Raw genomic sequence first — 26,650 nt, 5'->3', positions numbered from 1 at the left:
ATATTTGACTGAAGTGAAAGTGTTATACCAGCAAACTCTATCTTCTATACACACAATAACTATCGTGTCGTCATGGATTGGCAGGATCGTAGATATATTTCTCGATCAAGCTGGTTGATTCTGGAAAGTTCAGTGAAATGAGTCATCATGGTCTGCCATAGCATAGTGCATGATGAGTGCCGGCGAGGATGACATATTCTGCTTCTGCTTCTGCTTCTGCTTTATACTGTGCAAACACCGCCGGTACTTGGTGGTTATAACGCACAGGTCGCGTGATACGATGGCCTACATTATATCTTGAAATGAGCTCTTTTACATAGTTCGTTAATGTCCATTTCATCCAGTTTACTTTTAAAAATTGTGACTTCTGGAGCATCGCGTGTCTCTGCCGGCAGGAGATTCCATTACCTTATTGTGCGGGGGTAGAGCGAGTATTGGTAACAGTTCTTATTAAAAGCCGGAATGTCTAAAAGATGTGGACCATGAGAACTTCTGGTTTTGTGATTGGTTGTATTGCTTAATGGCTTAACATTTGATGGCGCCAAGTTGTGAACTTCCTTGTAAATTGTAGTTAAGCGGAGTTTGGTGCGTCGGTTTTCTAGCGTTTCCCATTGGAGATTAGTCAGCATTTTTGTGACACTTGATTTCCTGGAGTGATCATTTTGAGCGAAGCGTGCAGCACGACGTTGGATTTTCTCTAAAGTAGCCTTGTTGGAGTTCTGATAGGGATCCCAGATAGCGCTACAATACTCTAATTTCGGACGCACAAGAGCCTTGTATGCCATTTCTTTGACTGTCTTGTTACATGAGTACAGATTTCTTCTCAAAAGTCCGAGCATTTTATTTGCTTTGTTAGATGTCTGTTTTATGTGGTGGGCCCAATTGAGGTCGCAGCTGATTTCGACCCTAAGTATTTCTGCTGTTTAACATTCTGGAGAGCAACTCCATTCATTGTATACTCATGATGAACTGGTTTAGTCTTGTGAGTGACGTGCATGGAATAGCATTTGCTTGAGTTAAACGACATTTGCCATGATTTTTCCCACTTGCAAAGAGAGTCAATGTCCTTTTGGAGATGAAGACTGTCCTGAGCACTCTTTATCTCTCTGTATATAATGCAGTCATCTGCAAAAAGTCTCACTTTACATGACACAGCAGCCGGGAGATCGTTTATATAAAGCAAGAAAAGCAAGGGACCCAACACAGTCCCTTGAGGGACTCCTGAGGTAACTGGTGCTTCTGGAGATGATTCACCTTCAATCTGAACTCTTTGATGCCTGGTTGTCAGGAAGTTGTTAATCCACATCAAAAGGCTGTTGTTAATGCCTGTGTGCTCCAGTTTGCGCAGCAATCTTTGGTGGGGGACGGTGTCGAAAGCCTTGCTAAAGTCAAGTATAATCAGATCGGCTTGGCTCTTTCTGTCCAGGATTTGAGTAAGGTCGTCGACTAAGCCTGCAAGTTGTGAATCGCAGGATCTTCCCTGACGAAAGCCATGCTGGTGATTTGTGAGAACTTTGTATTTGTCTATGTGATCCATGATGTGACGATGGATAATATGCTCGAGGATTTTACATGGGATTGAAGTCAGTGAGACTGGTCTGTAGTTGGCTGGGTTGGTACGATCGCCTTTTTTGTAGATGGGTATGATGTTAGCGCGCAGCCATTGGTCAGGTAGTTCACCGGTGTCAACTGATTTTTGGAATATCTTTTGGAAAACTGGGGCAAGACTAGAAGCGCAGCTTTTGATGACTCTGGCAGAAATGTCGTCTGCCCCAGATGCTTTCTTGGGTTGTATTTCAGACAAAAGTTTCTCAACTCCCTTTGTGTCAATTACAAGCTTAGGGATTTCAGGGATCTTAGCGGAAGTAATTTATGGATATTCGCAGTGTCCTCCTCGGTGAAAACAGAACAAAATTGCTGGTTTAATGCTTGCGCCTTGTCAGCAGCTAAAGATACATAGCGACCCAATGACGAGAGTGCAGAAATGCCGAAAACCTCTTGTTTAGTTGATTTGATGTAGTTCCAAAAGGCTTTGTGTTGTCACTCTTCAGGCTCTCACCTATCACCTCCTTGATATACCTTTGATGAGATTTTCTAATCTCTCTGTCAATGGTGCTGACGGGCTTTTTGAATTTAGACCAATCGGTAAGGGAGATTTTGTTTTCCTTGCTTTGTTGTAGAGTTTCTGTTTATGACGAATGGAGCGCCTGGTAGCTTGGTTCACCCAAGGAAGATTAAATCTGGTAGAGTTCATCTTGGAAGGAATGAACTCGTCAATGGCAGATTGCAAAACTTGATGAAATTCAGACCACAATGAATTGGTGCTAATTGTAGACACATATTCATCTGTAAGCTTCTGGTTAAAACTCAAGATTTTATTGTCAATTGCACAAAAGTTGGCTTTCTTGTACAAGAAGATTTTTCTCTTTGGGGGCTTGAGTGCTTTGGCTTCAAATTTGGTGTTGACTATTACCATGTCGTGATCACTAATTCCCGCAGTAACGTCGCAATTAGCAACAAAAGACGGGTTTGAGACAAAACACAAGTCTAAAATACTGTCTCCCTGGTAGGCTTGTTAACTATCTGAGTCAAGTTATAATCGTCTGCAATTTCCAGCATGCACTTGCTAACTGCCGGATATCTACCTCCTGCACGGAAAATGTTTTTTCCCCAGTCAACATCTGGCAAATTGAAGTCGCCAAGGAGCCACACCGATGCGGCTGGCGGGATCTTTGCAAGAGAAAGATCAAGTTGTTTCATATATTCAACGCCGGATGATGCTTGAGAACGGTAAAAAGATCCAATATACACTGGCTTAAGACCCTTCACATGAATACTGACCCAAATTAGCTCGCAATCAGTATCAAGGGTTTTTTCTTCGGACACAATAAACTTGTTTGAGACGGCAATAAAAACGCCGCCGTGCGAATCAGTTTTACGGTCTTTTCTGAAGACATGAAAGTTTGGCGGGAAAATTTCGCCGGACGCGACATCTTGATTTAACCATGATTCTGTCCCGACGATGACGTCTGGCCTTTCGTCATCAATAAGAGTGTGAAGATTAGCCACTTTCCCTCTAACACTCTGACAATTGAGATTAAGGAGCTCGAGAGAGGCACGTCCGTTCACGACGACGACCTGCTTGATTGTTTATTTGATATTTTTTCTCCCTAGCCTAAATAATCTTTAACTGAAATACTCTGCATGTGATAAATACTTACTTATCGCTCTTTTCCAATACTTCAAGCTTCTGGATGTGAACTGGAATGGGCAAAAAATCCAAATTTCTTACCCCTTAGCTGTCTAAGACTGCACTTCTCACGTTGGCTTGTTTATTATGGGCTGGTCATGTGATCATCACGTGAGGGATTCATCGATCGGTCATTCCATTATTTCATAAGGGAAATTTTTTCTCCTACGCAGACTCGTTGTTGTAAAGTTCTATAAACAAACAAACAAACAAACAAACAAACAAACAAACAAACAAATAAATAAATAAATAAATATGAATAAAAACAAATAAATAAATAGATAAATAAATATAGTATTGTCCAAAATAAATAAATAGATAAATAGATAAATAAATAAATAAATATCAAATAAATAAATAAATAAATAAATGAATAAAAATAAATAAATAAATAATTGATAAAAATCGGCTGATGGAGTTCATGTCAGCACTGGAATATGCTCTGAGGGAAGCGGGACGGTTGGGGTCCCTTAAAACCGGTTTAACCCAGAGTCTGGTCCTGAGTCCAGAGACCAGAGAATTGTTTGATGCCTACCCAAGACAAGGAGATATGCAGTTCAAGAAATACTTCCCAAGACACCTTCAAAGAGGCATTATTATGGAGTGCTCATCTATATAAAAAGTGAAATAAGACTCCGAAGGTGACTGACTGCACTGGTGCTCTACCAATGAATAAAAAAAACGAAATCAGTTAAAAATAAATAAAATGTTTTTATAAATAAAATGTTTTTGTTTTTTAATGAAAATATAAAATAAATGATTTTAATTTAAACGTTTGATCCAAACACAAAGAATTAATTCCTACCTCGGAATTTTCAGATGGTACTCCATCTTTCATCAGCGAGTGAGTGACTGTATCATATATATACATGATTAAAAAAATTCAGTTCAATTTATTTTTGCCTTGGGTCGAGTAAAAATAAAAATATTTCTGCAAAAATCAACATTTTTTGAGAAAATCTCAAAATTTCATTTGATAGACCCCTATAATAAAATAATAAATGATCCACCAAAATGAAATTTTACATAAAATTATTTTTTTTAATTGAATTTTTTTTAATTGCTTTTTTTAAGGTTTTTTTTTAGTATTATTATTTTATTTGGGGAGGCATCGCCTATCACCGTATGATTACCGAAATCCTAAATTTAATAGACATCCTGGCCGAGCGCGAGCCGAGCGAGCCCTCTTTATGAAATATCACGGCAAGGATGATGAACACCCCTATTTGGGAAAATGGACGTTTTTCAAAAGGTCAAATCTAAGGTCAAAATACTTCGTTGACCTCATGACCTCTCAAATTAAAAAAACAATTCCGAAACAAAATAATGAGGATAAAAACTTTTCTATAGCTTTTTTAAAGGAATGCAGAACTTTTTTTGCTGAAGATTATACACCTTGTCTATTCTAGTATTATACAAGCAACAATTTGGAGTGTCTTATATTATAAGAAGGTGAGAGAAGTTCAAATATTGAATTTGAAATATTAAAGCTTACCTAGACCTAGTGATAGTTCACCAAAATTCGGACCGCTATCAGTTTCAGTTTGTGAATGAGGACATCGTATAAGTTCCTTGTACTAAAGCTTACCATCAATGATGACCATGCATGTAAATCATGGTAAATGGCATGTTTATGTTACACAGATCATCATCATTTTTACTATTCTGTCGGTCAAACATCCGGGCTATCTCTAGTCTCGGGCCCAAACTGCATGTGGCGCACGGTTTGTTGTGAACAACAGAAACTGGCTGTGAAGGAGGCTACATAAAGTGATTAAAGTCTTATTCAGATTCCCTTTTACAAATTAAGCGTACTGCTAGCCGTCCAGCGCGTATTATTTGCACAAGGTCCAATGCACACGCTTGACGTCGCGCGCGTATACGCGATGGTTATTAGCTGTCAAATGAAATCTGAATAAGACTTTAGCGATGTTGCTGGAGTAGTGGAGTGGCATTCAATTTCGGAAAAAAACGACACTCGACCATGGAATTTTATTTTAAGTTTGTCAGTATATAAACGGTATTAAAATCAAGTAAGTTTCTTTCACTCTTAAGGTTATACAGGATTTTGAACTTTTGTGTAGGCAAATTGGCTGCACGTAGCCACCTAAAATATTTTGTTTTTCAAAAAAAAAACATGGCAGGCCTAAAAATCATACTTCATCTTAAAGCTGACACTCTAATGATTATTATTGTAATACTTTTAACGTCATAGCTCATACACAAATGTACTTTGTAAGTGTTTCAATTTGTGTTCAATTTCATGAGCATGAGGTTTTTCGGAAAGAAGCCAGGAAAATATGGGGAGAGGGTCCGATTTCATTGCGATTTCGCATATGTGTTACAAACAAACCAATGAAATAATGTACCTATTGATTCTTTCGATAGGTCCTCCTGATTTGAAACAGTAAGCTTACATGTTCACAGAATGTCAATGAAAATGATGGGGTAAATGTCGTCTTTTTTGCAACAACAATATTAATTTAGTGTGCCAATATATTGACACAATTATTCCCTACATTATTTCTTTGAAGTATCAGCTAACACATGCATATCAAAATTTTATGAATCAGCTACGGGAAACATTAAAAATAATTTATTTCATCTCAGCATATCAGGCCAAATGGTCCAAAATGGAGTTCTGAGATATCCACACATTTAGTTTCAAGTACTCACATTTTCTGCTACATGGTGTATTTCACAGTATCAATTCACAATCCCATAATATTCCAGGTGCAGTGCTCCTGTATTACTACTGATAATCCTTACTGCATGGGAAGTATCAATTGATTTTCACAAAACTTGCAGAAATTGACAAATTTCTGCCAAAACTTCCACACTATCTATTATCATGTTCAAACCATGTGCTAACTTGTTTACAATGCTAGTTAGTGTTGCCAGGGCCAAGGTGATAGTACTTATTTTATTGATTTTGTCTAGTATAGTGCTGGTTGAATACTCATGCTCCACTGTGCATATGCTTCAGTGATTTTAGCAATCAAATGAAAATGATAGGGTTGCCAGTTCATGCACTGGAATAATAATCACTATAAGGGGCACATCACTAAATAAATGTCCCATTGAAATACATGTGAAAATACAATAAAGTAACTAGGTGCATAATAATTATGAGTCCTGGGGAGGGTAGAATGGGGAGGGGGAGCAGTTTTTGGCAAACATTTACAGTGCATCTTTATAAGGCTTAGGAAACACTACAGAAACATTCAAATCTGCATCATAATATCTAGGCCATTTAAAGTTTCCACATTGGCAAAGTTAGGCTGGCCGAGAGCAGGGCCAAGGGAGGATGACAGGAAATGTTGGCATACCTTTTAAAATCTAACCCACGGGCCCCCCATGTATATTTGGGATTCCCCCTTCCAAAGAAAATGATAGCCCCTCACACCTTCTCTTTCTTCCATGAGTTACACCAAATGCGGAAGGATTTAGCGTAGTGACCCCTTTAAAAAAGAATTAGTGCTGTGGGATATCTAGAGCAAATATTGATACACAAAATAATTTAAAAATACTTTGTTGATACAATTTTTTCAATCTACATCTCTGAGATGTTTAATATATACATATACTTCATAAATAAAAATTAAAAAACAAAAGACAAGTTGAGTGGAATTTTCACCCTCCGTAACCTTAAGACTTAGAAACGGTTGTTTGATTCCACTGACTATTTGCGATCGAAATTTACATAACACCAATGTCACAGAAATCATCAACAAAAATCGAATCAGGGACTTGTTTTCACTCGAACATCATCAACCGGAAGTGACGTGACACGGACCGACAGAATAGCTAAAATAATAGTTTCTCGATCATGAGATAGGTATGCCAGGCTAGGCAAACACATTTGCTAGTCAGCCAAATTCGCCGACAATGTCAATGCATTTTTACATAGAAATTTAAAACAACTGGCCGAAGAAAGAAACCTACATAAATATGTTTTCTATACTTCACTTGACCCAAATATATGATTTTTTATGGTGACAAGTCACTCGCACATGGAATTTTAGAGGATTTTGATAGCAGTTCCATTAAAAAAGCTGCTATCATCATGAGATTAAGATCTAGAAACACCCCCGAAATGCTAGCTGAATCTTTTTGACATTGTTTGATGAAAGTCAATCTTTGACAAGATGTAACTTTGCTACTGAAAGTGCTATGAAAAAAAAGGTTTTCAGTTTTATTATTACCGTATTATTATTATTAAGCAACACTTATATGGCGCTCTAACAAAGAGCACAGCGCCTTACAAAATACACAGGCAAAAATGAAGCAAGAAATAAATACAACCAACATTAATACAATGTGTTTTAAGCAAATGCTTGAAAGCAGGCACATACACCGCCTCCCTCAACTGGATAGGCAACTCATTCCAGAGCCGTGGAGAGGCAACAGCAAACGAATGATCACCAGCTCTCTTATTTTTGGCTTTGTTTACTCAAGGCCTTTAATTTGATATATAAAATGATGCAGTTTGATGGCAAATTTGAATTAACCTAGCATACCTACATGAGAGCTCAATAGGCATGATAGGCACGCAATGACAATTGCGTCGGCGTACAACGCCTACCACACACGCTCTGCATTTCCTGTGCGTGCACATTCGATCACGCTATTGTCATGATTGTGTCATTCCTAGTAGTACAAGTAACAAGGTCAAGGAACTTATACGATGTCCTCATTCACAAACTGATACTATTTGAGCCATACAAGTTTACGTGGTGAACTAGTGTCATTCCACTAAACTTGCGACTTTACGCAGTGCACGCAGTACTACATACATACATACATACATTAGAGGCATTTATATAGCGCTACATACATAAAGAGCGCAGCGCATATGACAAAAATGACAAAATAACATGGCAAAAGATGAAACCAGATTAATTAAGTACAAAGAACATAAAAATTATGACCACTGTGGAACAAACTATTCATAAGCAGCAAATAAGTAAGTTTCTAGACCCTTTTTGAAACTAGACAATGTATTTGATTCCCTGATGGTAGTGGGCAGATTGTTCCAAATATGTGGTGCTGAATGAACAAAAGACCTGTTTGTAGCAGTTTTCAGCAATTTGACACTGTTGATCTCAGACAGGCGTGTAGTATCAGAGGCGGATCTGAGGCCAGCTCTGGCTGGACAATACAGAGAGAGCAGATCAGTCATATAAAAGGGGGCTGATCCATTAAGGCATTTGAAAATAATCATCATGATCTTAAAAATGATCCTCTCTCTGATCCGAAGCCAATGTAATTCTTGTAAACAAGGCGTAGCATGGTCCTGTTTTGTTCTGCAGCAAATGAGTTTGGATGCCCAGTTCTGGATTCTTTGCAAGGTTTGAATGTCAGATGTATTACTACCCAGAAGGAGCCCACTTCCATAGTCAATGCGAGACAGTATAAGACTTCTAACAACAAGGTGGCATGTGTCAACATCCAAGAAGCGTCTAACACGGGATATATTACGAAGCTGGTAATTCAAACTTGAACAAAGTGAGCTGATGTGTGATGTCATTGTCATTTGACGATCAAAATGACACCTAAGTTCGAACATTTTCAGTCGGCAGAATCTCCATGTCACCAATCCGAAGAGAAACAGGCGGCATATTTTGCTTTTGGTAATCAGATACCGCAACAAAGAATTCAGTTTTCTCGTCATTCAGGCGCAGCAAGTTCCTGGTCATCCATATTTTGATCTCACTGCTACAAGCTGTGAGGCGAGCAAGCGCATCAGTGATGGATGATAGATTTCGGGATCAAAGTTGATGTATAATTGTATGTCATCAGCGTAGATGTGATATGAAAGACCGAATCTGTTGATGATATGGCGAATTGGAGAGGTGTACATTGAAAAACCCAGCGGTCCAACTAGAGATCCCTGTGGTAATCCAAAGCTTAGAGGTTGAGGTTCAGACAGTGTACTGTCTACACTAACACGAGATGATCTGCCTGTAAGGTAACATTGGAACCACTTTCACAACACTCCACCAATGCAGAAGTCACTGGTAAGTCTGTTTAGGAGAGCACAATGATTCACAGTATCAAAGGCTGCGCTAAGGTCCAGAAGGACCAAAAACACGCCTTCACGCTTGGCAAGATGTTGCATGATGTCACTCTTCACTTTCAATAGCGCTGTCTCCGTACTGTGGAGAGGCCTGTACGCTGACTGTAAAGGATCACAAAGTTCATTGCTCTCCATATAAGCAGAGATTTGCTTGATGACATGTTTCTCAATTACCTTGGACACATAGGGAATGTTTGAAACAGGGCGGTAGTTCTTTAGCGTTTCAGGGTTGAGAGATTGCTTCTTAATTAGCGGGGTCACAATTGCTTGTTTCAAGCATGCTGGGAAAGCACCGGTCATCAGGGAATCATTTGTGATTTTTGTTATTATTGGAACAAACATGTCTGGATGCTGCTTAATTAACCATGTGGGTATGGGATCAAGACAACACGATTTGGCAGGTGATTTCTGAACATACTCAAGAACATCATTCTCACTCAGTACATCGAAATTCGTGAGAGAACAAGATGCACTTCTTTCAGGGTCCACATTAGTGAAGGTCTCATTACACAACTCAACAACATCATTTTCAAGACACTTATATATGTTAGAAACCTTTTCACTGAAAAATGAGGCAAACTTATGGCAAGCCACATCATTCATAAATGCGAGTTTTGCCCGCTATACTGGTCGAGGAGCACGCTATACTGGTCGAGGAGCACGCTATACTGGTCGAGGAGCACGCTATACTGGTCGAACAGCACGCTATACTAGTCGAGCAGCACGCTATACTGGTCGAGTTTAACCACGCCCGACGGCGAAGTTTCTAACGCTTGACGGCGAAGTTTTCCTACGCCGAAGCGAAGTTTCACCACGCCGAACAGCGAGTTTTCACCACGCTTGAACGGCGAGTTTCACAACGCCGAACCGCTACTACATGTATATGATGATATTATATGATGTTATATAGGCCTACACTTAAAACCAAAATAAAGAGATACTTAAAGGGCCACATAAATAAAAATCACGAGCTATCTGGTTAAGAATGATAAAGAGGAATACTGGTAACTAGAAAAGAGCGGGAACATTTTTACATTAATTTATAGGCCTAATAAAAAAAAAAAAAAAAGAGATCAGAACCTTTAAAATAAAACACAGCACAATTTTCCTTTTAATTTCATTTATGATATTTCCAATTTATTTTCCATTATTACACATTAAACAGAACTTCAGTCACATTTTCAAAGGGCAACACCTGATAATAGGGCTACATGTAGGGCCTGTCATTTTTCATAGAGCGACCAATTTTCAGTAAGCTAGTGAGTCCAACTTTAGACCCAAAAACAGTGGGATGTAAAACACGATATTGCCTTCATATTGCAAAATTGTTTTCAAACATTATTATACTACGTGTAGCAGAGTCTTAGCCAGAAATCAGAAACCACCCGTCCAAGCAGATACCAAAATTTGACCCTCAAATATAAAACAACTTGTCTATACCCATGGAAGGGTCACTGGGGTCAAATATGTCCTGATTTGGCCTTTACATGTCACTCTGAATTAGTCTCAAGTTCATATAACCTTAAAATCATCTGTTTTAGAGCTATCACATCTGTAAAATCCATTAAATCCACCCGTCTAAAATTAGATTAGGCCGTCTTAAAGACGTGTGGACGCATGGCTGGCTAAGACCTTGACGTGTAGGCCTATTATTATTATACTACGTGAATATTTTAGATCGACGTCAGAAAAACTCGCCGTTCGGCGTGGTGAAAACTCGCCGTTCGGCGTTGTGAAACTCGCCGTTCGGCGTGGTGAAACTCGACCAGTATAAAGTATTATTCAGATTTCCTTTTACACATTAAGCGTACTGCTAGCCGTCCAACGCGTATTATTTTGCACATGGTCCAATGCATCGCGCTTGACGTCGGCGTTTTATATCGCGATGGTTAATTTGTAAAGGAAATCTGAATAATACTTTAGCGTGCTGCTCGACTAGTATAGCGTGCTGCTCGACCAGTATAGCGTGCTGCTCGACCAGTATAGCGTGCTCCTCGACCAGTATAGCGTGCTCCTCGACCAGTATAGCGGGCTCCTCGACCAGTATAGCGAGCTCCTCGACCAGTATAGCGGGCTCCTCGACCAGTATAGCGGGCTCCTCGACCAGTATAGCGGGCAAAACTCGCATTTATGAATGATGTGGCTTGCCATACAAACTTGTTACTTAAATCTTGAGATGACTCATGGGCTGGAAGAGCCTTAGTACTTCTATTTAATAGTGTGTTAACCTTCTTGAAAACAGTTTTAGTATCAGCTTGGGCAAGTTCATTTTTATAATATTCTTGCTTCGCTACACAGATTAAGCTGTTCACTTGTTCTCTTTGAACAACATACAGTTGGTGGTCAACTTCAAGCCTGGATTTCCTCCACTTGCGTTCATGCTTCCTACGCACTCTGCGAGCTTCATGGATAGAGTTGTTATACCACGGTTGATGCAATCTTGTGCTTCTGGTAGATCTTTTTTCTGGAGCATGCTTGTCCAAAGTGGTCTTAATGACTCTATTATAGTGGTCAGCAAGATCTTCTATTTGGGAATCTGAGGACTCCAACAGTAAGTGGAAATCTGCCTCAAATGATGGAACATCCATCAAATGTAGCTTGCGTGATACTATGACATGTTTCTGAGAATGAGATTTCTGTTGGCATATCTTGAAACAAACCACATGATGATCTGATAGGCGAGGATCTACAAAACAATCCGTAACAAGGTTCTCTTCTGTGCATGAGAAAACCAGGTCTAAGGTGCTACCAGATATGTGTGTAGGGCCAATTACATGCTGGTGAAAACCTGCACTCTCTAACGTTGTCATGAAATGGACTACCTCTGGCCTTTCAGGGCATTCAGCGTGTATGTTAAAATCACCAGATATTACTGTTTTTGTACCAAGCGAGTTGAGAAAATCCACAAATAGATCAAATTCTGCAAGAAACTCGCTTGTCTTTATGTCATTTCCTGAGGATGTATGAGGGCTATAAATCACAAGTAATATAGATTCTTTGACATGTTGGTGAAACAACAATGCTCAAAAGTACGGAAAGATTTTCCTGTTTCAAAGATTTGTAGTTTCAGCTCATTCTTAAAAAGTACACCGATACCACCACCATAAGTATGTGAGTCACGAGGGATACTCAGGAATGAATAACCTGGAGGGGTCAACTCGCCTACATGTATGACGACTGGTTCTGACTTCTTTAACCATGTCTCAGTGATGATAAGGCAATCTATACTATTGGCAAGAACATATTCAGAGCTAAGGATAGTCTTATTTCTGATGGAGCGGGCATTCCACAAAGCGAACTGAGTATGGCAAATCTTGTCCAATGTCTGAAAGTTGCTAGTATTATCTACATTGAGTTTTTGCTTTAACTTTGGTCTGCTTCCTTTACTGCCTCTATGGGTAGGCTTCTTAGAGTTTATACCAAGTTCCAAGATTGTATTCCAAACTTGTTGAAACACTTTACCATTAGCATTGTAAGTCAAGAGCTGGTCTCTATTATAACACATCGTAGTACTTGAGAAATAGGTGATTTGCACTTCAGTACTAGATGAAGGTGTTAAAAACACAATCAATAATGTGCAACCAAGTATGGAAAGTACATAGTCAAAAGTGAGTAAAGTTATTACACTGGTTCTATATATGGATGCCATGTATATAGAGAAAGGGTGTGATGATCAAAAATAAGATTCACTTTCCTGCTTCGCAGAGATTCCAGAAAAATCTTCAAGGTTGTCCAGAGTGGTCACTGATGTAAATAACAAATGTCCAAATGCACAATATTACTGGTGATGAGTAAAAAACCAAGTAATTATGAGTAATTCTGTAGAGAGATGTTTGAGGCAACCTTCTCAGGTGCACACCATAAATAATGTACATTCTCGCATGATCGAGAAACTATTATTTTAGCTATACAGCGGCGGCTACAGCCTTAGTCTCCTACGCAGCCAGTTTGGTTATGCTCCCTCCACACAAACAGTCTGTCAATGAACATGTATGTATACACCGTTTCAGATTAGCTACAATGTAAGAGGGCGATAGAGCCGTACTATTACACTGCCTTTCGTATTCGCAGAGGAGGACAATTTTGATCTCCTCATTTGTTTACAAACAGAGAGGTAGACAAAGGTCCTGTCAAAACTGTTCCGCTTGTCCAAATACTCAAATATCAAAAGGATGGTCCACAATAGATACCCTGAGTAAAGATAAACACTTGTGCTGAGCATCAAATTGGTCACTTATCGCTCACTGTTCAAAATGTGACATCTACACCAATTACAGTCCCCGAAACTGATACGTGTACAGTAGGCCTGGCATTTTCGGGTAATTTTGTACCGGGTACCCGCCGCAATTTTCGGGCGGGTAACCGGTTACCCGAAATTGCAAAAAAATTGTTTTTTTTTTTTTTTTTTTTTTTTTTTTTTTTTTTTTTTTTTTTTTAAGTTTTTTATTTTTTCGGTTTTGTAGTGTCTCTGGACCTAGACCTAAATGCCAGGATCATTCATGGTTGACCTAAAAAAAAAAAAAAAAAATTCAAGATATTTTGTTATTTTTTATATGAAAATTGATAATTTGTATTCATGTCATAGTCTATTACCGTAACCACTCGGGTATAAGCCCACTCCCCTAGATGGCGGATTTCACTTCAAAAATGGGGGTGGGCTTATAACCGGGGAAGGGCGAGTGCTTGAATTTAATAATAAGAACAATCACCCCCATTTGTATATGCCTAATGTACTAGTAATTTCTATCATCTATGTCAATTTCTTAAAATTATAAGTGTGAAATGTTAATTATCAAGTGATTTTTTTTATATTTGTTCTTAAATATAAGAGCAAAGCATTGATTTGATTTAAGAACTTGGCCAAAATTTAGTACTGGGCTTATACCTGAGTGCACCCTTGTTCCCAGAATGTTTTGAAAAATAGGGGTGGGCTTATAGCCGAAGGTGGGCTTATACCCGGGTGGTTACGGTAATGATTTCAAAATGTATTGAATTTGAATGCATTTTGAAATCTTTAATAGACTATGACATGAATACAAATTATCAATTTGCATATTAAAAATAACAAAATATCTTGAATTTTTTTTTTTTTTTTTTTTTTTTTTAGGTCAACCATTAATGATCCTAGCATTTAGGTCTAGGTCCAGGGACACTACAAAACCGAAAAAATAAAAACTTAAAAAAAAAATTTTTTTTTTTTTTTTTTTTTTTTTTTGAATTTGGTACCCGGGAGGGTATTTCCTACCGGGTAATGTAATCTCGGGCAGGTACCCGTTTACCCGACCGAAAATGCCAGCCTTAGTGTACAGCTGCTTCAAAAATTTTATGCAAGTTTAACAGTAAAAATTTTGAGTACTGTAATCAATTCCAATAATCAATATTTGACCAATTAATCAGGATACACCTTTCCAAAAAATCAATCGATCAATTTCAATCAATCAATAATACCATTTCAAAATCTGAAGAAAGTTTGACATTGAAAATTTTGAAAATCAATTTCCAATAATTAATATTTGACCAATTTAAATCACGATACATGTACACCTTCCCAATAAATCAATTAAGTCTGATCGATTAATTTGAATAATCAATTTCCAATAATCAATATTTGACTAATTTATCAGGATACACCTTTAGAATAAATAAATCGATCTGATGATTCTGATCGGTCAATTTTCAACCGTACCATTTCAAAATTTGAAAAAAGTTTGACATTGAAAATTTTGAGTGCGGTGCCGTAATCAATTTCCAATAATCAATATTTGACCAATAAATCAGGATACACCTTCCCAATAATTCAATTTAGTAAATCAATCAATTTGAATTATAATCAATTTCCAATAAGTAATATTTGACTAATTTATCAAGATACACCTTTCGAATAAATCAATCGATGATTGTGATCGGTCAATTTCAATCGATCTTCAATACCGTACCATTTCAAAATTGGAAGAGTTTTAATACATTTAAAATTTTGATTATTAAATCAATTTGATCTGATATATACCGGTCACCGGTAGGCCTATACATCTTTTCAATAAATCTGATCAATCAATTTGAATCAATTAGCAATACATGTATGGGCCTAGATTTTGTGCCAGTTTGTGAGAATCAACGAGTCATTTCACTTACTGCATGATTCAATGAAAGAAACTGATTCTCACAACAAATGTTTGGAGAATCATTGTATCTCTGGGCCATTGGCATTGCATGCCATGCAATAGCATGGTTGGTGTCAAATCAAAATAATGGTGTTCATGTGTTGTTACTGTCAACACAAAGTTGTAAAATAGTCAACAGTTTCATGATCGAGTTTGCACTAGGAAGTGGCCGGGGAAGTGGCATCGTCCATCAACTCATTTATCAGCAGTGTCTGAGTAATTCTATTCGTTCTTATAGGTCTCCCAGTTGCATACAAGCCTAAATTAGATCGTATCATCGTAGAAAATGCTATGATCTAGACCCGTAATAATTCTAGTTCACGTGAAGGATGCCAAATTTGGAAGCTTTGCCCGTTATGCATGTTTGATTACACAATAAATCCTTGACGTTTTCCTCCACTAAAGTACCTTTTTACTGCTATCTTGTGATCCAAAATTCACTAGCATATCTGCACAAGGAATACCGCTAGCTCACTAGCTGATTACCACTTTCTTTACATCCATAACAATTACTCCTTGGATAAATTTAGAGCTTCGAATTACATGTAAAAAATCAAGAGAATACAATACAAACATGACGACTTGTACGTGTGGCCAAAGTAACAGCCGCAATCTGAAATTGGATGTACCCACAATGCATTGTGTAATAGCGGCGAATCTTACGAGCTCTTGATTTCAGTGCTCTTGCCCCCCTTATGCCCGGGCATCAGGTTTGAAGTTTTGCTTCTCTTTTTTAGAAAACATAGTACCGTAAAACGGGGTGAATCGGGACACCGGGGTGAATCGGGACAAAACACAAAAAGTTTTTTGACACCAAATTTTTCAAACCTAATTGATTGTTTTGTGTGTTTCTCTTCCCATGTTAAAAAAATGGACTGTCAGTATCAGAATGGTGGCTTTGCACATGTGATACAGGAAATATGGAGCCCAGGACACTAAAATGAAAATTTCCTCCAATTGCTCTAAAAAAATGATGTGGTCAGAACTTTATCACTCCCAGTGGAACCATTGGAGGAAATGAGCTGGAAATGCACAGGGACCTCACAAAAAGTGTCATACATGTGCTGTAAAAGTGAAAATTTGGTTAGTCCAAAGAAATTTTTAATTTTGTTGATTTTTGTACTTTTCAGATTTGAACTTTTGAGAACGGGGTGAATTGGGACACAATGTACTGTAGCTTTAATGGTATTAAGTTTGGATTATTCTCTATGTGGCATCACCTTAAGCCTGTAATAGTTAGTTGTCCTCTACCCGGTACCACCCACCACTAATTTTAAAAACAGGAAGTGAGTTTTTACTGTCCCGGTACAAAATTTTACCACACCTAATTTTCAGAATTCCAGAAATAATTTTTTGAAAGGATTTTCAGGTTTTAAATAAATACGTACTTTGTTTTTAAAATATTGTTATTAATTTGTTTGTATCTTTAATGGTATAACTTGTATTAAGATATGTATTGGTAAAACAGACCTATTTGCACCTTCATTGGGCACAGGTCATTGGGTAGCTCTATAATTTGACTTAGAATTAGAAAATTAGAAAAACAAATTTGAAAGCCACCCACCCTTAACCCAAAAAAGTTTTGGAGGACAATCATTTGAACTATAATGTTGTTAGTCTTATCCTGAAGTTCCAGTAATTATTGAGTTAATTATGCTTTGAATATTGCTGTTAGAGTTGGAAAATGTTTGCCAATGTTTAATTTGTTGGACTGATAGAAATCATTCGTGAGTTGTTTTTAATGGCACTGGTTGCAAGTTGGTACCAGTATGGTATTGCTGAATTGCCCATAATGTGTTTGGCCAAAGGTTGTTTTGCTTTAGGCTGTATGTACATGATAATTGTTATTGATGGAAAATCACATGCAAGTAGCAAGAACATTTAACAGTTGTCTGCAATATGTGCGAAGTTGTCCATTTTTGACTGAAAGTCACAGCTCGCTCGTTATTTTTTCCTTTAAAATGACACATGATTATCGGTATTTTTTTTAATGTTTAGGAGAAATGCAGTATTTATTTGGTAAGAAACACTGTAGTATTACCTTATGTAAGTAGTAATAAGAAAAGAACAATGAAAACTTAAGTTTTAACATGAAATGTGAAGGTCAAAAGTTTTATTACTTTTTTACCGTTACAAGTACAGTCTAGTTGAGGGTACCAAAGAACATCCAAGTTATGGCAGTAAACATGACATCAATTGTTGTTAAATTGTTCTAAATTATTAGAGAAGTATTTAAATACTTGTTTAATGTCCCAATTCACCTCATTTGTGGGGATAAAGGGTACAAAAACTAATTCAAACCTTCATCAAATACTATTTACTCTGCTGTCCCGATTCACCCCAAACTCGGGGTGAATCGGGACAATCACTTTTAAAAAAAAAGAGGTAAAGCACTTGAAATCCACTCAATCTAACATTACCAGTATGTAGATCTCATGTGTGGACATAAAATGCACCAATGACTGTGGCAATTGAAGCTACAAAGAAAAAAATACAATTAAAGCCATGCCCAAACTGTCCCGATTCACCCCGTTTTACGGTATTCTGCTTATTTCTGATAGGAGTTAGTTACTACACTAGTAAACATTCTGAAACTGCAAGAAAAAAGAACATGCATGGGGAATTGTGTAGTTGGGATTGACCGATCTCTGAGTGCCCCTTAATTGAGAAGTTTATGCCCCCATTTATACACAAAATGTGTCTATGATTGGAAATCGTATTATGTAGGCTATGGTTGATGTGAAATGTCACTTGGGGTCATTTTTGAAAATTAGCTTCCCCAGAGATACTCAGGAAATTGTGGTCAAAGGTAATGTGGTCATTTTGGGATTGTTGTTTTTAAAAAACTAAAATAAATTAAAGTACATGTTTTTTTACATCTATATGTGTTCTCATATATTGTTTCAGATATTGAATGATGAGTGTAAGTGATGTCAGTCAGTCTCAGTCTGTGGAAGGCTGCAGTGGTTCCAGTCAAATGGACTCTAATACAGCACTCAGGAAAAGAATGATGGCCACACATGATGATCATCCAAATTTACAGGTAAAGGTCTAATGTGCCATTTACATGTAACTTCTGTTATTGGTGTCTTCTTACAGTAAACACAAGTGTGCAATGTATAGAGGTACCCGTGACTTTCTTTGTCAAGAGTTGTTGCTGATAATTCAAAATCAGGTGACAGATTGACAACAACTAATTACATGTAGCATCATGACAGCAGGCGGTGAAATTAGATCAGCCTTTAAAAACATTTAGACATGGCAAGTTGACATGCAGCAATGGTATGCAGGTTGCATTCTCTGGAAACAAGCATACAAACAAACTTCAAGGTAACCCACCTCCCTCCATCTGAAAAATCCCATTAAAAATTAAGGGTCTGCAGTGACCTTATTTGCTGGTGGGATTTTTATGGTAAAACCTAAAATTCTAGTTGGGAGCCAACCAGCGTGTCCAGGATCTGTTCCTGCGTGGGCTCAGAGGGCTTGCAGAGTTATGCGGGGGTCTTATTATAATTTTACATGATTTTAACAAAGTGCAGGGGGCCTCAACCCCAAAAGCTGCTCCTCCGACACTCCACTGGAGCCCATATGTGCCATTAAGCGAATCTTTACAGTACTTATTATATATTAAGTTTTAAATGAAGATGTACCATATTTAAAAGTTTCCTATCATTTTGTGCTTTAGGATAATACTCCTAAGAACCAAAGTTGCACAGAGCAGAAAATTGGGGTCATACATCCTCATGGACCAGAAGAGAATGTGCAAAAGACTTTGAGAAAAACCTTCCGAGCCCAAACATATTCAAGCACAAAGACGGTAGCACAGGGTTTCCTTAACATTTCACTACTCTCTGCTAATGCAGGTAAGCTTATTATAAGATATCATAAAAATATGAACAGTCTATTAGTGTAATGGTTGAAATAAAATTACATGGTGAAAGTTGTATTATTTTATTTTAAATCATGATTTATGTAAAATTGGACAAATTTTCAGAATATTATGGTTATATAGTGCCAACAGCATGGTTTTTCCGAAGTAGTGATTTACCAGTTTCCAGTTAACTTTTCCTTGGTTTGTAAGTCTCAATCAGATAGTTATTTAGAAGTATTGGAAATGAGGTGGACACTTGGGCCAAAAACGTGTGAAAATCACTGCAAGCCAATATTTTGTCACCAAAGTCAGCAAGACAGACTCTATGATGACTTTTACAACAATCCATGCATGGTATTGCCTGTTGTTGATTTGTGAGTCTGAGATCTTAATTACTAAGTGCCAACAAATGTGATGCGATCAAGCAAAATCAGTAGGAACTCAGAAATATTGATTTTGAGATATATAGCCAAACAAAGAAAATATTTCCTTTTGTTTCCTATTGTTTTGGAAACTCTTTAATTGCTTATATCTTTGGAACTGGTTGTAAAATTTCAATGGGGTTTTCTGCAAAATGCAGCTTTGTAAATGCTTTATCCTATAAGAAACTGAAAATGTAATATTTCTGAGTTCCGACTGATTTTGCTTGATCTCATCACAAATGTGGACCAGTGTAATATATACACTTAAGTGTGGGCCTGTGGAAATTGATGAGGACCAGTAGATTTCAAACCTTAAGGGTCAACCCATCTGCAGATTTTAGCTTATAATATCTAAACACTATTAAGTGTTAATATATTTGTAACATAGTTGTCCTGCACATGATGTAATAGAAAAGTGCTTTTCCAAAACTCACTAATCACTTCAATACCATCAGGCCTTTGGTAGCTCAATGCTAAGAGCATCCCCTGGTTAATAAAAGGAAAGTCCCAGTTAAATACGTGGTCAAGGAATGATTTTTTCATTTCTCAGCCATCTTGAGGGATGTACATCCGACTACCTCAAGTATTAAGTAGCTTATTCATCAATGACCCAGTAACTCCAAAACATGTATGTATTGCTGGGATGTGTTGGCAGATGTGCTGGCAGATTGAGCATGTTTTGGAAGAATCAGTTATATCTGTGATTCTCACAGAAGTAGAGAAGGAGAACCGGGACTCCCTATACTGCCACATATATACAATTGCGCTGTCAACTATGGGGAGAAAATTTGGGGTATTCTGGTCCTTGCCGACTTGCGCGGAGACGAATGAAAACAATTCTGCGTCTCATCTAAAGCATCTTGGTACTCGCATGCAGGTTGCATTAAGTGCGTCTCTCAAATGCGCCTTTCATCCACGTCGCGCTTGCATGACAACGAGTCAACGAATGCCTCGAGTGCATTCCGAGGGAAACCAAATACCCCCAAGTTTTGCTCCATGCCTGTATCAAGATGGCGGTCAAGTCCCGATTCTCTGTCTTTAATTCTGTGGTGATTCCTCATGTTGTGGCAGCCATTGTTCTTACAAAATTGACATCCTCTGATCAGTTCTTATCATATTTTTGTATCCAGGTCAGTTGAAGATAGTATTACAACAGGGTAGCAAGGATTGTATGTTTTATGAACTACTGCTGATAATGATAGGTTTATCATTCTTCTTACAGCTTCTCGTCAGCTACCTCTTGTCATCAAAGGTAATCTATTATGTGGCATTTAAATTGTGTTCAAATTTATTTTAACTTACATAAAATGGCAAAATAACATTCAATTTCCATTATTTTGTTTCTCTGGTATGTTTTGAAGTTTGTGTGAATGCGACCAAAATACGGCAATGAATTACATCATACATGATAAAAGCTTCTGTGCATCTTAAAATTTTAAGGGGTCCATGGAGTTTTGCTCGGACCCATTGTCAGTTTTAACTTGTAATTTCAGGGGTTCAAAACAAAAAGTAAGGGTTTCAGGATGCACAGACAAACAAGAATGCAACCCCTGCTCCCTGTGTGGATGATAAGGTCATGTCTTCCATAGGGGTGTATGGATTTTAAATGGAATGACCATTGTAGCTCTCTCATATTCAACTTCAAAAGTATATAATTCAATTTGGCGACAAAATTTGGACATGTTATTTGAGACCTGATTAGAGGTGAAAATATGAATCAATAATCAAACACATTTAGAATTGATGGTACATGCATAAGCTGGCAAAACATAGAGGTACTGCTATGATTTTGCTCACAAATAATCTGACTGACATAATATTCAAAAACAGCCACATAAAACAAATAGTGGAATCAGAAAATTCAGTGAATACATACAAGCTCACAATAAGATTTCCTCAAATTTGACATTTTTGGATGTTATTTTCAAGTAGAAATTGACAAGGTAAATGAATTAGAACAGCATGTCAACCAACAGACCTGCCTTTGAAATTTCACTGGAGGTTGACACTATATGAAGCAACAATATTCTTTTTTGGCCCAAAGGAAATGTTTTTCAACTGCACAATTCAATGCATAGGCAATATAATAAAATTAAATAAATATCAACTAAAGTTTCTGCTTCTACATATTGAGAAACACTGTGCAAAACACAGTGTAGAACCAAAGAGTACATGTCTGTGTCGCTCATGGAAGGCAAATAGTATACCTCCCAAAATGGTAGATTTACCATAGCATTACGTACATTGGGTATAATTTGGGGGTAATCTCTGTGATTTTGTTACTTTTCTCTCTCCCTAGTACATGATGGAAATGGATGGATACGAAGATGAAGAAGAGCAAGAGAAGTGTATGAGACATAACAGATGGGCTACCTTCCTAGTAACACTTATATCAGCCGTCAATGTTATTATAGCAACTTTCATTGGACACTGATGGTTATTATTATTTCAACTTTAATAGGACACTGATGGTGAGCATCAGTCACTATGAGACATAACATGTGGGCTACCTTCCTAGTGACACTAATATCAGCCGTCAATGTTATTATAGCAACTTTTATTGGACACTGATGGTGGCAGCATCAATGTCTTTATGTTCAGTGATCTTTTGAAGAGATCAAAATGTTTTTAACATTTAATCGGGTGCTTGACTAGGGCATGGCGGCAGAGGTGGGCAAATTTGCCCTCTCTGAAAACTATTTTTGGATGAAATCAGGATGGAAAGAATGAAGATAATAGACTTTATGCAATACGATCAAAACACTGTCCACCATGATGGATTTCAGAGAACAATATATACCAGACATGATTCGAACAGGTGGTTCAATTGTTACGCTGAAATGTGTGCAATGCTATAGATCCAAGATGGCTGTCATATCAGTTGTTGCTACCATTCTGGTTAGTTTATTGTAAATGGATCTTTTGTTTAAGCAAGTCAATAATGGATCCTGTTTTTCTGGTCATCCAAAACATATTTGTTATTGACTGGGTTTTGGTCCTAAAAGAAATGACCAGACTGAAATTTAACACCTGCATGTAACTACAATGGGCCCTTTGAAATCCATATACCCTATGGAAGACATGACCTTAATCTCCCATTCTGTATGTGAAAGATTAAGGTCATGTCTTCTGGATTTCAACTGGAATTGATATCAGGGTTTAAAGTTTTCTGTGTGTGCAGTAGAGGTGGATGTAGATCTGGGAATATAATTTGCCCTTTATAATTGTTTGTATGTACATGCACTAACTTGGAAACTGAATCATTGACTGCATGCTGGTCTAGAAATTTGCAATGAAAACCAACAAGATGCTTATACTTACCAGTCACCACATCCGCTTCCACTTTGCATGGAAAACTTATCCTAGATTATTACATGTAGTATAGAGGGGGATGCCTCAGTAGCCTTTAACTGATGACTGCAAGGTTTTCCAATTAGAATGCGGAGTCTTAAAACATGTGTGTGTACACCAGCGCTTTGAGCAAACTGTAGCGATTAGAATCTGGACCCAATGAAATACACACTGATGTCACTGCCACATCAGGTAAAAAATGGCATAGTATATTTACTCTTGGTGGGACAGTGACATCAGTGCGTATTTTGTAATGTCTGTTTGGCGCTTGACAGATGCCAAAATTGGAATCAACTGAAATTTTGGGAATAAGCTTCTTTGGTGGATATCTGCTGAAAAATGTCAATCAAAGAGGATGCTAGGATCACAAAATACTCCTTTAATGTATATATTACAAAGAATTTATAGGAGAGCAGGGAAGGCTACTATATTGAATTGTCATGTATGAGAACTAAAATTGTGTACCTCAGGCATTTTCAGCTTCTCAAAGCATGTGTATTACAAAAGTTTGTGCAGGTAGCATTCAAACAATTGCAATTGCCAGATGGCTTGTTCATCAGTACTGCTATACAGTGTATGTATATATTCTTTCATGATCTGAAAATTGCTTTGTTTTTATGAATTTTATATAGGAGCAAAAATATATATTTGGTAACTCTTGAACACACAAAGGCAGTTTTGTGTACCTTCTATTCAGGAGTATTGAGTAATAGTGCATTATTATATGAGACATCCATATCAAAAGGATGCACTTAATTGTTGCCTGCTACATGAATCTCTTTGTACAAAAATGCTAGAATAAATACCAGATTCATCTCAAGTGGAGGTAACTTCAAATCATCCCTGGTGGTTTTGGAATGTTCTCTGTATTTACTAAACCATGTTACCTGGGGATGATTTGAAGTGACCTCCGCTTGAGATGAGTCTGGTATTTATTCCTAGCTAGTTTGAAAAAAGAGACACATGTACAAAACATATAGCAGTGACAAGTGCATCCATTTGATATGGATGTACACATATACACTTTTTGCATATTCATGAGCTAATTGGTGCCAGTTGATTGGACAATCGCATATGACAGTAATTACACAACAAAAATAGATTCAGCTACCACAATCTGTGTAAACAGACTATTATTATGAACTGGTTAATTATTTTCTGCTATTTCCCTACAACCTCAATAGCAGCAGCATCAAAGTTTTGAGCCAGAATTAAATTGCATGTCAGACCCATATTGAACATAATAATTTTACTGTGCAATCTTTTAGTTTACCACAGTGGCTTGCCCAGCCAGATTAGCCAGTTGAATGGATGCTGATAATGAAGAATGGTAACCATGTATTTCAATTTGAATGAATATAATGAATAATTAATTGGCACCATTAGCTCATGAATATTTAACAAGTGTAATAAAATATATAACAAATACTACATGGTTTGTATCAGGGAAATAGGGCAAATTATTTCCCCTCGGTAAGGCGACGAAAAAAAAGAAACCCTGTTCTACGGATGGACCTTTCAAGTAGGGTCAGTCGGTCAGCCTTTTTTTTTTTTGAAATGACCCAAAAAATCACCAAAAAAACAAAAGTTTGTTCCTGAAATTTTGTACAAGGCCTAAAAAAATTGGTATAACATTTTTTTTTTACTTTTTAAGCTGTAAATTGCATTTGATAAAGGCCTGGGAACTTTTTTTTCTTCTTTTTTTTTTAAATTTAGTTAATTTTTAAATTTAATAAAAAAAAAAAGTCAGGGTCAGGCCTACTTTTAGGGTCAGTTGGGTTACGCCAATCAAATAATTTTTAGGCTTAATACCAACCAAGATGATGTCAAATCCCCAAGATGAAAAATAGCAAAACAGATAGCTCTTGAGTGGCAGTGCTTGTGCTGAATATTTTGTAATTTTATATGTAATTTACTATTATGTAAATTGTAGAAACCAATGCCAAAAGAAAGTAATTCAGCTCAAGTTATAAATTCAGCTCAAGTTGTGAATTCAGCTCAAAGCCATATTGTAACATTTGCTGAGGAGGAGGCCCTCAATATTTTTCAAAATTTTGTTTTTGGCACGACTGTAATGTACTTCATTAAACTAACATACCCTGCAAAAATCAAGACTTTAATTAAGTGCTCTAGTTTTATCAAAATCCGAGATTTAGATTAAAGTGCAGGAACCGCCATTTAATTACGAGGGAAATATTAGTCAAACACATACGCGATGTTCATAACACAGTATGTACATGGCATGCGGGATGATCATACACACATCAAAGGACCGTACCATAGCACAAACAATGGAGTGATACGCATTGGTGCGTAGTAAATTCCAATTTACTTTGCTTTACCTCAGTTGTTCGACTCAAAATTAAAAAGGGACATAATGGAAAAGAAATACTAATCTATTTTTTATGGAGATGTTGCAATATGGCTTTTAAGTTGGTGTGGTAGAGAAATGTGCAATATAATTACTGTACTATACTTATACATACATGCCTTCTTCAAGGCAGTAGTTTAGGTATTGTTTTTTATTGTATATCTAAATGTAATGATGATAATTGTATGTACATGTATAAAAGTAATGGTGCAAGGAATAGCATACAAATTCTGGCAAAAATGAGCAGTTTTTGAGAATATCACAAAATTTGATTTTACTTTACTGCCTCGAGAATTTAAACATATTTTATGGATGGTATAAAACGTAATTGTTTTATGCTTCAACATTGTTAAATTGGATTCCAATCTTCTTAACACATTGTAAGCTTTGTATTGAAAGCGATAATGTTTTCTCAATCAAGTGTGAAATACATATCTGTGTATTAGAGACAAAAATTGCAATAGCCCATAGAATAGTATGGGGATATTCCACTTGAATCCATGCACCCCTATGGAAGACATGACCATAATCTCCCACACAGAGGGTATAGATTTCAAATGGAGTCACCCATTCAGGCAACCTCAAATTCGCACTCCCTGTGTGGAAGATTAAGGGTGTCTCTTTCATAGGGTGTGTGGATTTCAACTGAAATTGCCTATTTTAGACTCTTGTCACTTTTGTACACTATCAAGAGAAGGAACAAGCTGCTTCCTTATAGAGGTTATCCACTTTACTCATGTGTGACTTCTAACAAAAGGCGCTGGTTCCCGTAGTATTCCTCATTCAAACCAATTCAATGCATGGCCTCGGAGTTACCTGCATGACTCTTGGCGGACTATTTTGAAACAGTCATGGTTGCACATGCAGGTACTTCTTTCGAAAGTCCTAAACAGAGGTATACGCTGGCGAGTTAAGTAATAATCGGATTAACTACCATAGCAATAGGTGAAAACAATTTTTGAATATACGCGCTTCACTGATACGCTCATGCGGTACCTCTTCATTGAACCATATCATGCTGATTACTTGCACCTGTAAGATTAGTATCTTTGAAAAGACCAGTATTGTATTCAATCTATGATTGCAGACATACACAGGTGGTGAGTGTAACCTGCTTGTAGTGCAGCGCGATATGTTCAAAATTG

General features: G+C 37.3%; 3 protein-coding genes across 5 annotated transcripts in view; 1 reads left to right on the top strand and 2 right to left on the bottom strand.

The window, feature by feature from the left end:
* The window catches only part of LOC140166547 (uncharacterized), a 35,904-nt gene extending 32,467 nt beyond the window's left edge, over window positions 1-3,437 (bottom strand). For all 3 annotated transcript variants that reach the window (XM_072190032.1, XM_072190034.1, XM_072190033.1), the window contains exon 1: window positions 3,222-3,437. The gene's annotated coding sequence lies outside the window, so the exon portion shown is untranslated. The remainder of the gene's footprint in view (window positions 1-3,221) is intronic.
* A 1,096-nt stretch (window positions 3,438-4,533) lies between these two features.
* On the top strand, window positions 4,534-25,505 carry LOC140166546 (ninjurin-2-like). Its single transcript, XM_072190031.1, has 5 exons — window positions 4,534-4,702; window positions 18,398-18,533; window positions 19,176-19,353; window positions 20,914-21,035; window positions 22,083-25,505. The coding sequence occupies exons 2-5, from the start codon at window positions 18,405-18,407 to the stop codon at window positions 22,215-22,217; spliced, it is 564 nt and encodes a 187-aa protein (XP_072046132.1). The 5' UTR covers window positions 4,534-4,702; window positions 18,398-18,404; the 3' UTR covers window positions 22,218-25,505.
* Window positions 9,240-12,139, bottom strand: LOC140166989 (uncharacterized). Its single transcript, XM_072190471.1, has 2 exons — window positions 11,487-12,139; window positions 9,240-9,891 (listed from the first exon to the last, which is right to left on the bottom strand). Exons 1-2 carry the CDS (start codon window positions 12,137-12,139, stop codon window positions 9,240-9,242), a joined length of 1,305 nt encoding a protein of 434 aa, XP_072046572.1.
* Window positions 25,506-26,650: the final 1,145 nt, after the last annotated feature.

This window comes from Amphiura filiformis, chromosome 12 (genome assembly GCF_039555335.1).
Source record: "Amphiura filiformis chromosome 12, Afil_fr2py, whole genome shotgun sequence".
Taxonomy (NCBI): domain Eukaryota; kingdom Metazoa; phylum Echinodermata; class Ophiuroidea; order Amphilepidida; family Amphiuridae; genus Amphiura; species Amphiura filiformis.
Note: the sequence above shows the minus strand (reverse complement) of the source record. Positions and strands in the feature narration are given on the sequence as shown.

Bases quoted from the DNA above. Each gene is read 5' to 3' on its own strand.
- LOC140166989 (XM_072190471.1), bottom strand. From the start codon at position 12,139: ATGACAACGTTAGAGAGTGCAGGTTTTCACCAGCATGTAATTGGCCCT. The intron at 9,892-11,486 runs GTTTGTATGGCA...CTCATTTTTCAG, and splicing joins TCTCAAGATTTAAGTAACAA to TGAAAAGGTTTCTAACATAT.
- LOC140166546 (XM_072190031.1), top strand. From the start codon at position 18,405: ATGATGAGTGTAAGTGATGTCAGTCAGTCTCAGTCTGTGGAAGGCTGC. The intron at 18,534-19,175 runs GTAAAGGTCTAA...TTTGTGCTTTAG, and splicing joins ATGATCATCCAAATTTACAG to GATAATACTCCTAAGAACCA. The intron at 21,036-22,082 runs GTAATCTATTAT...CTCTCTCCCTAG, and splicing joins GCTACCTCTTGTCATCAAAG to TACATGATGGAAATGGATGG.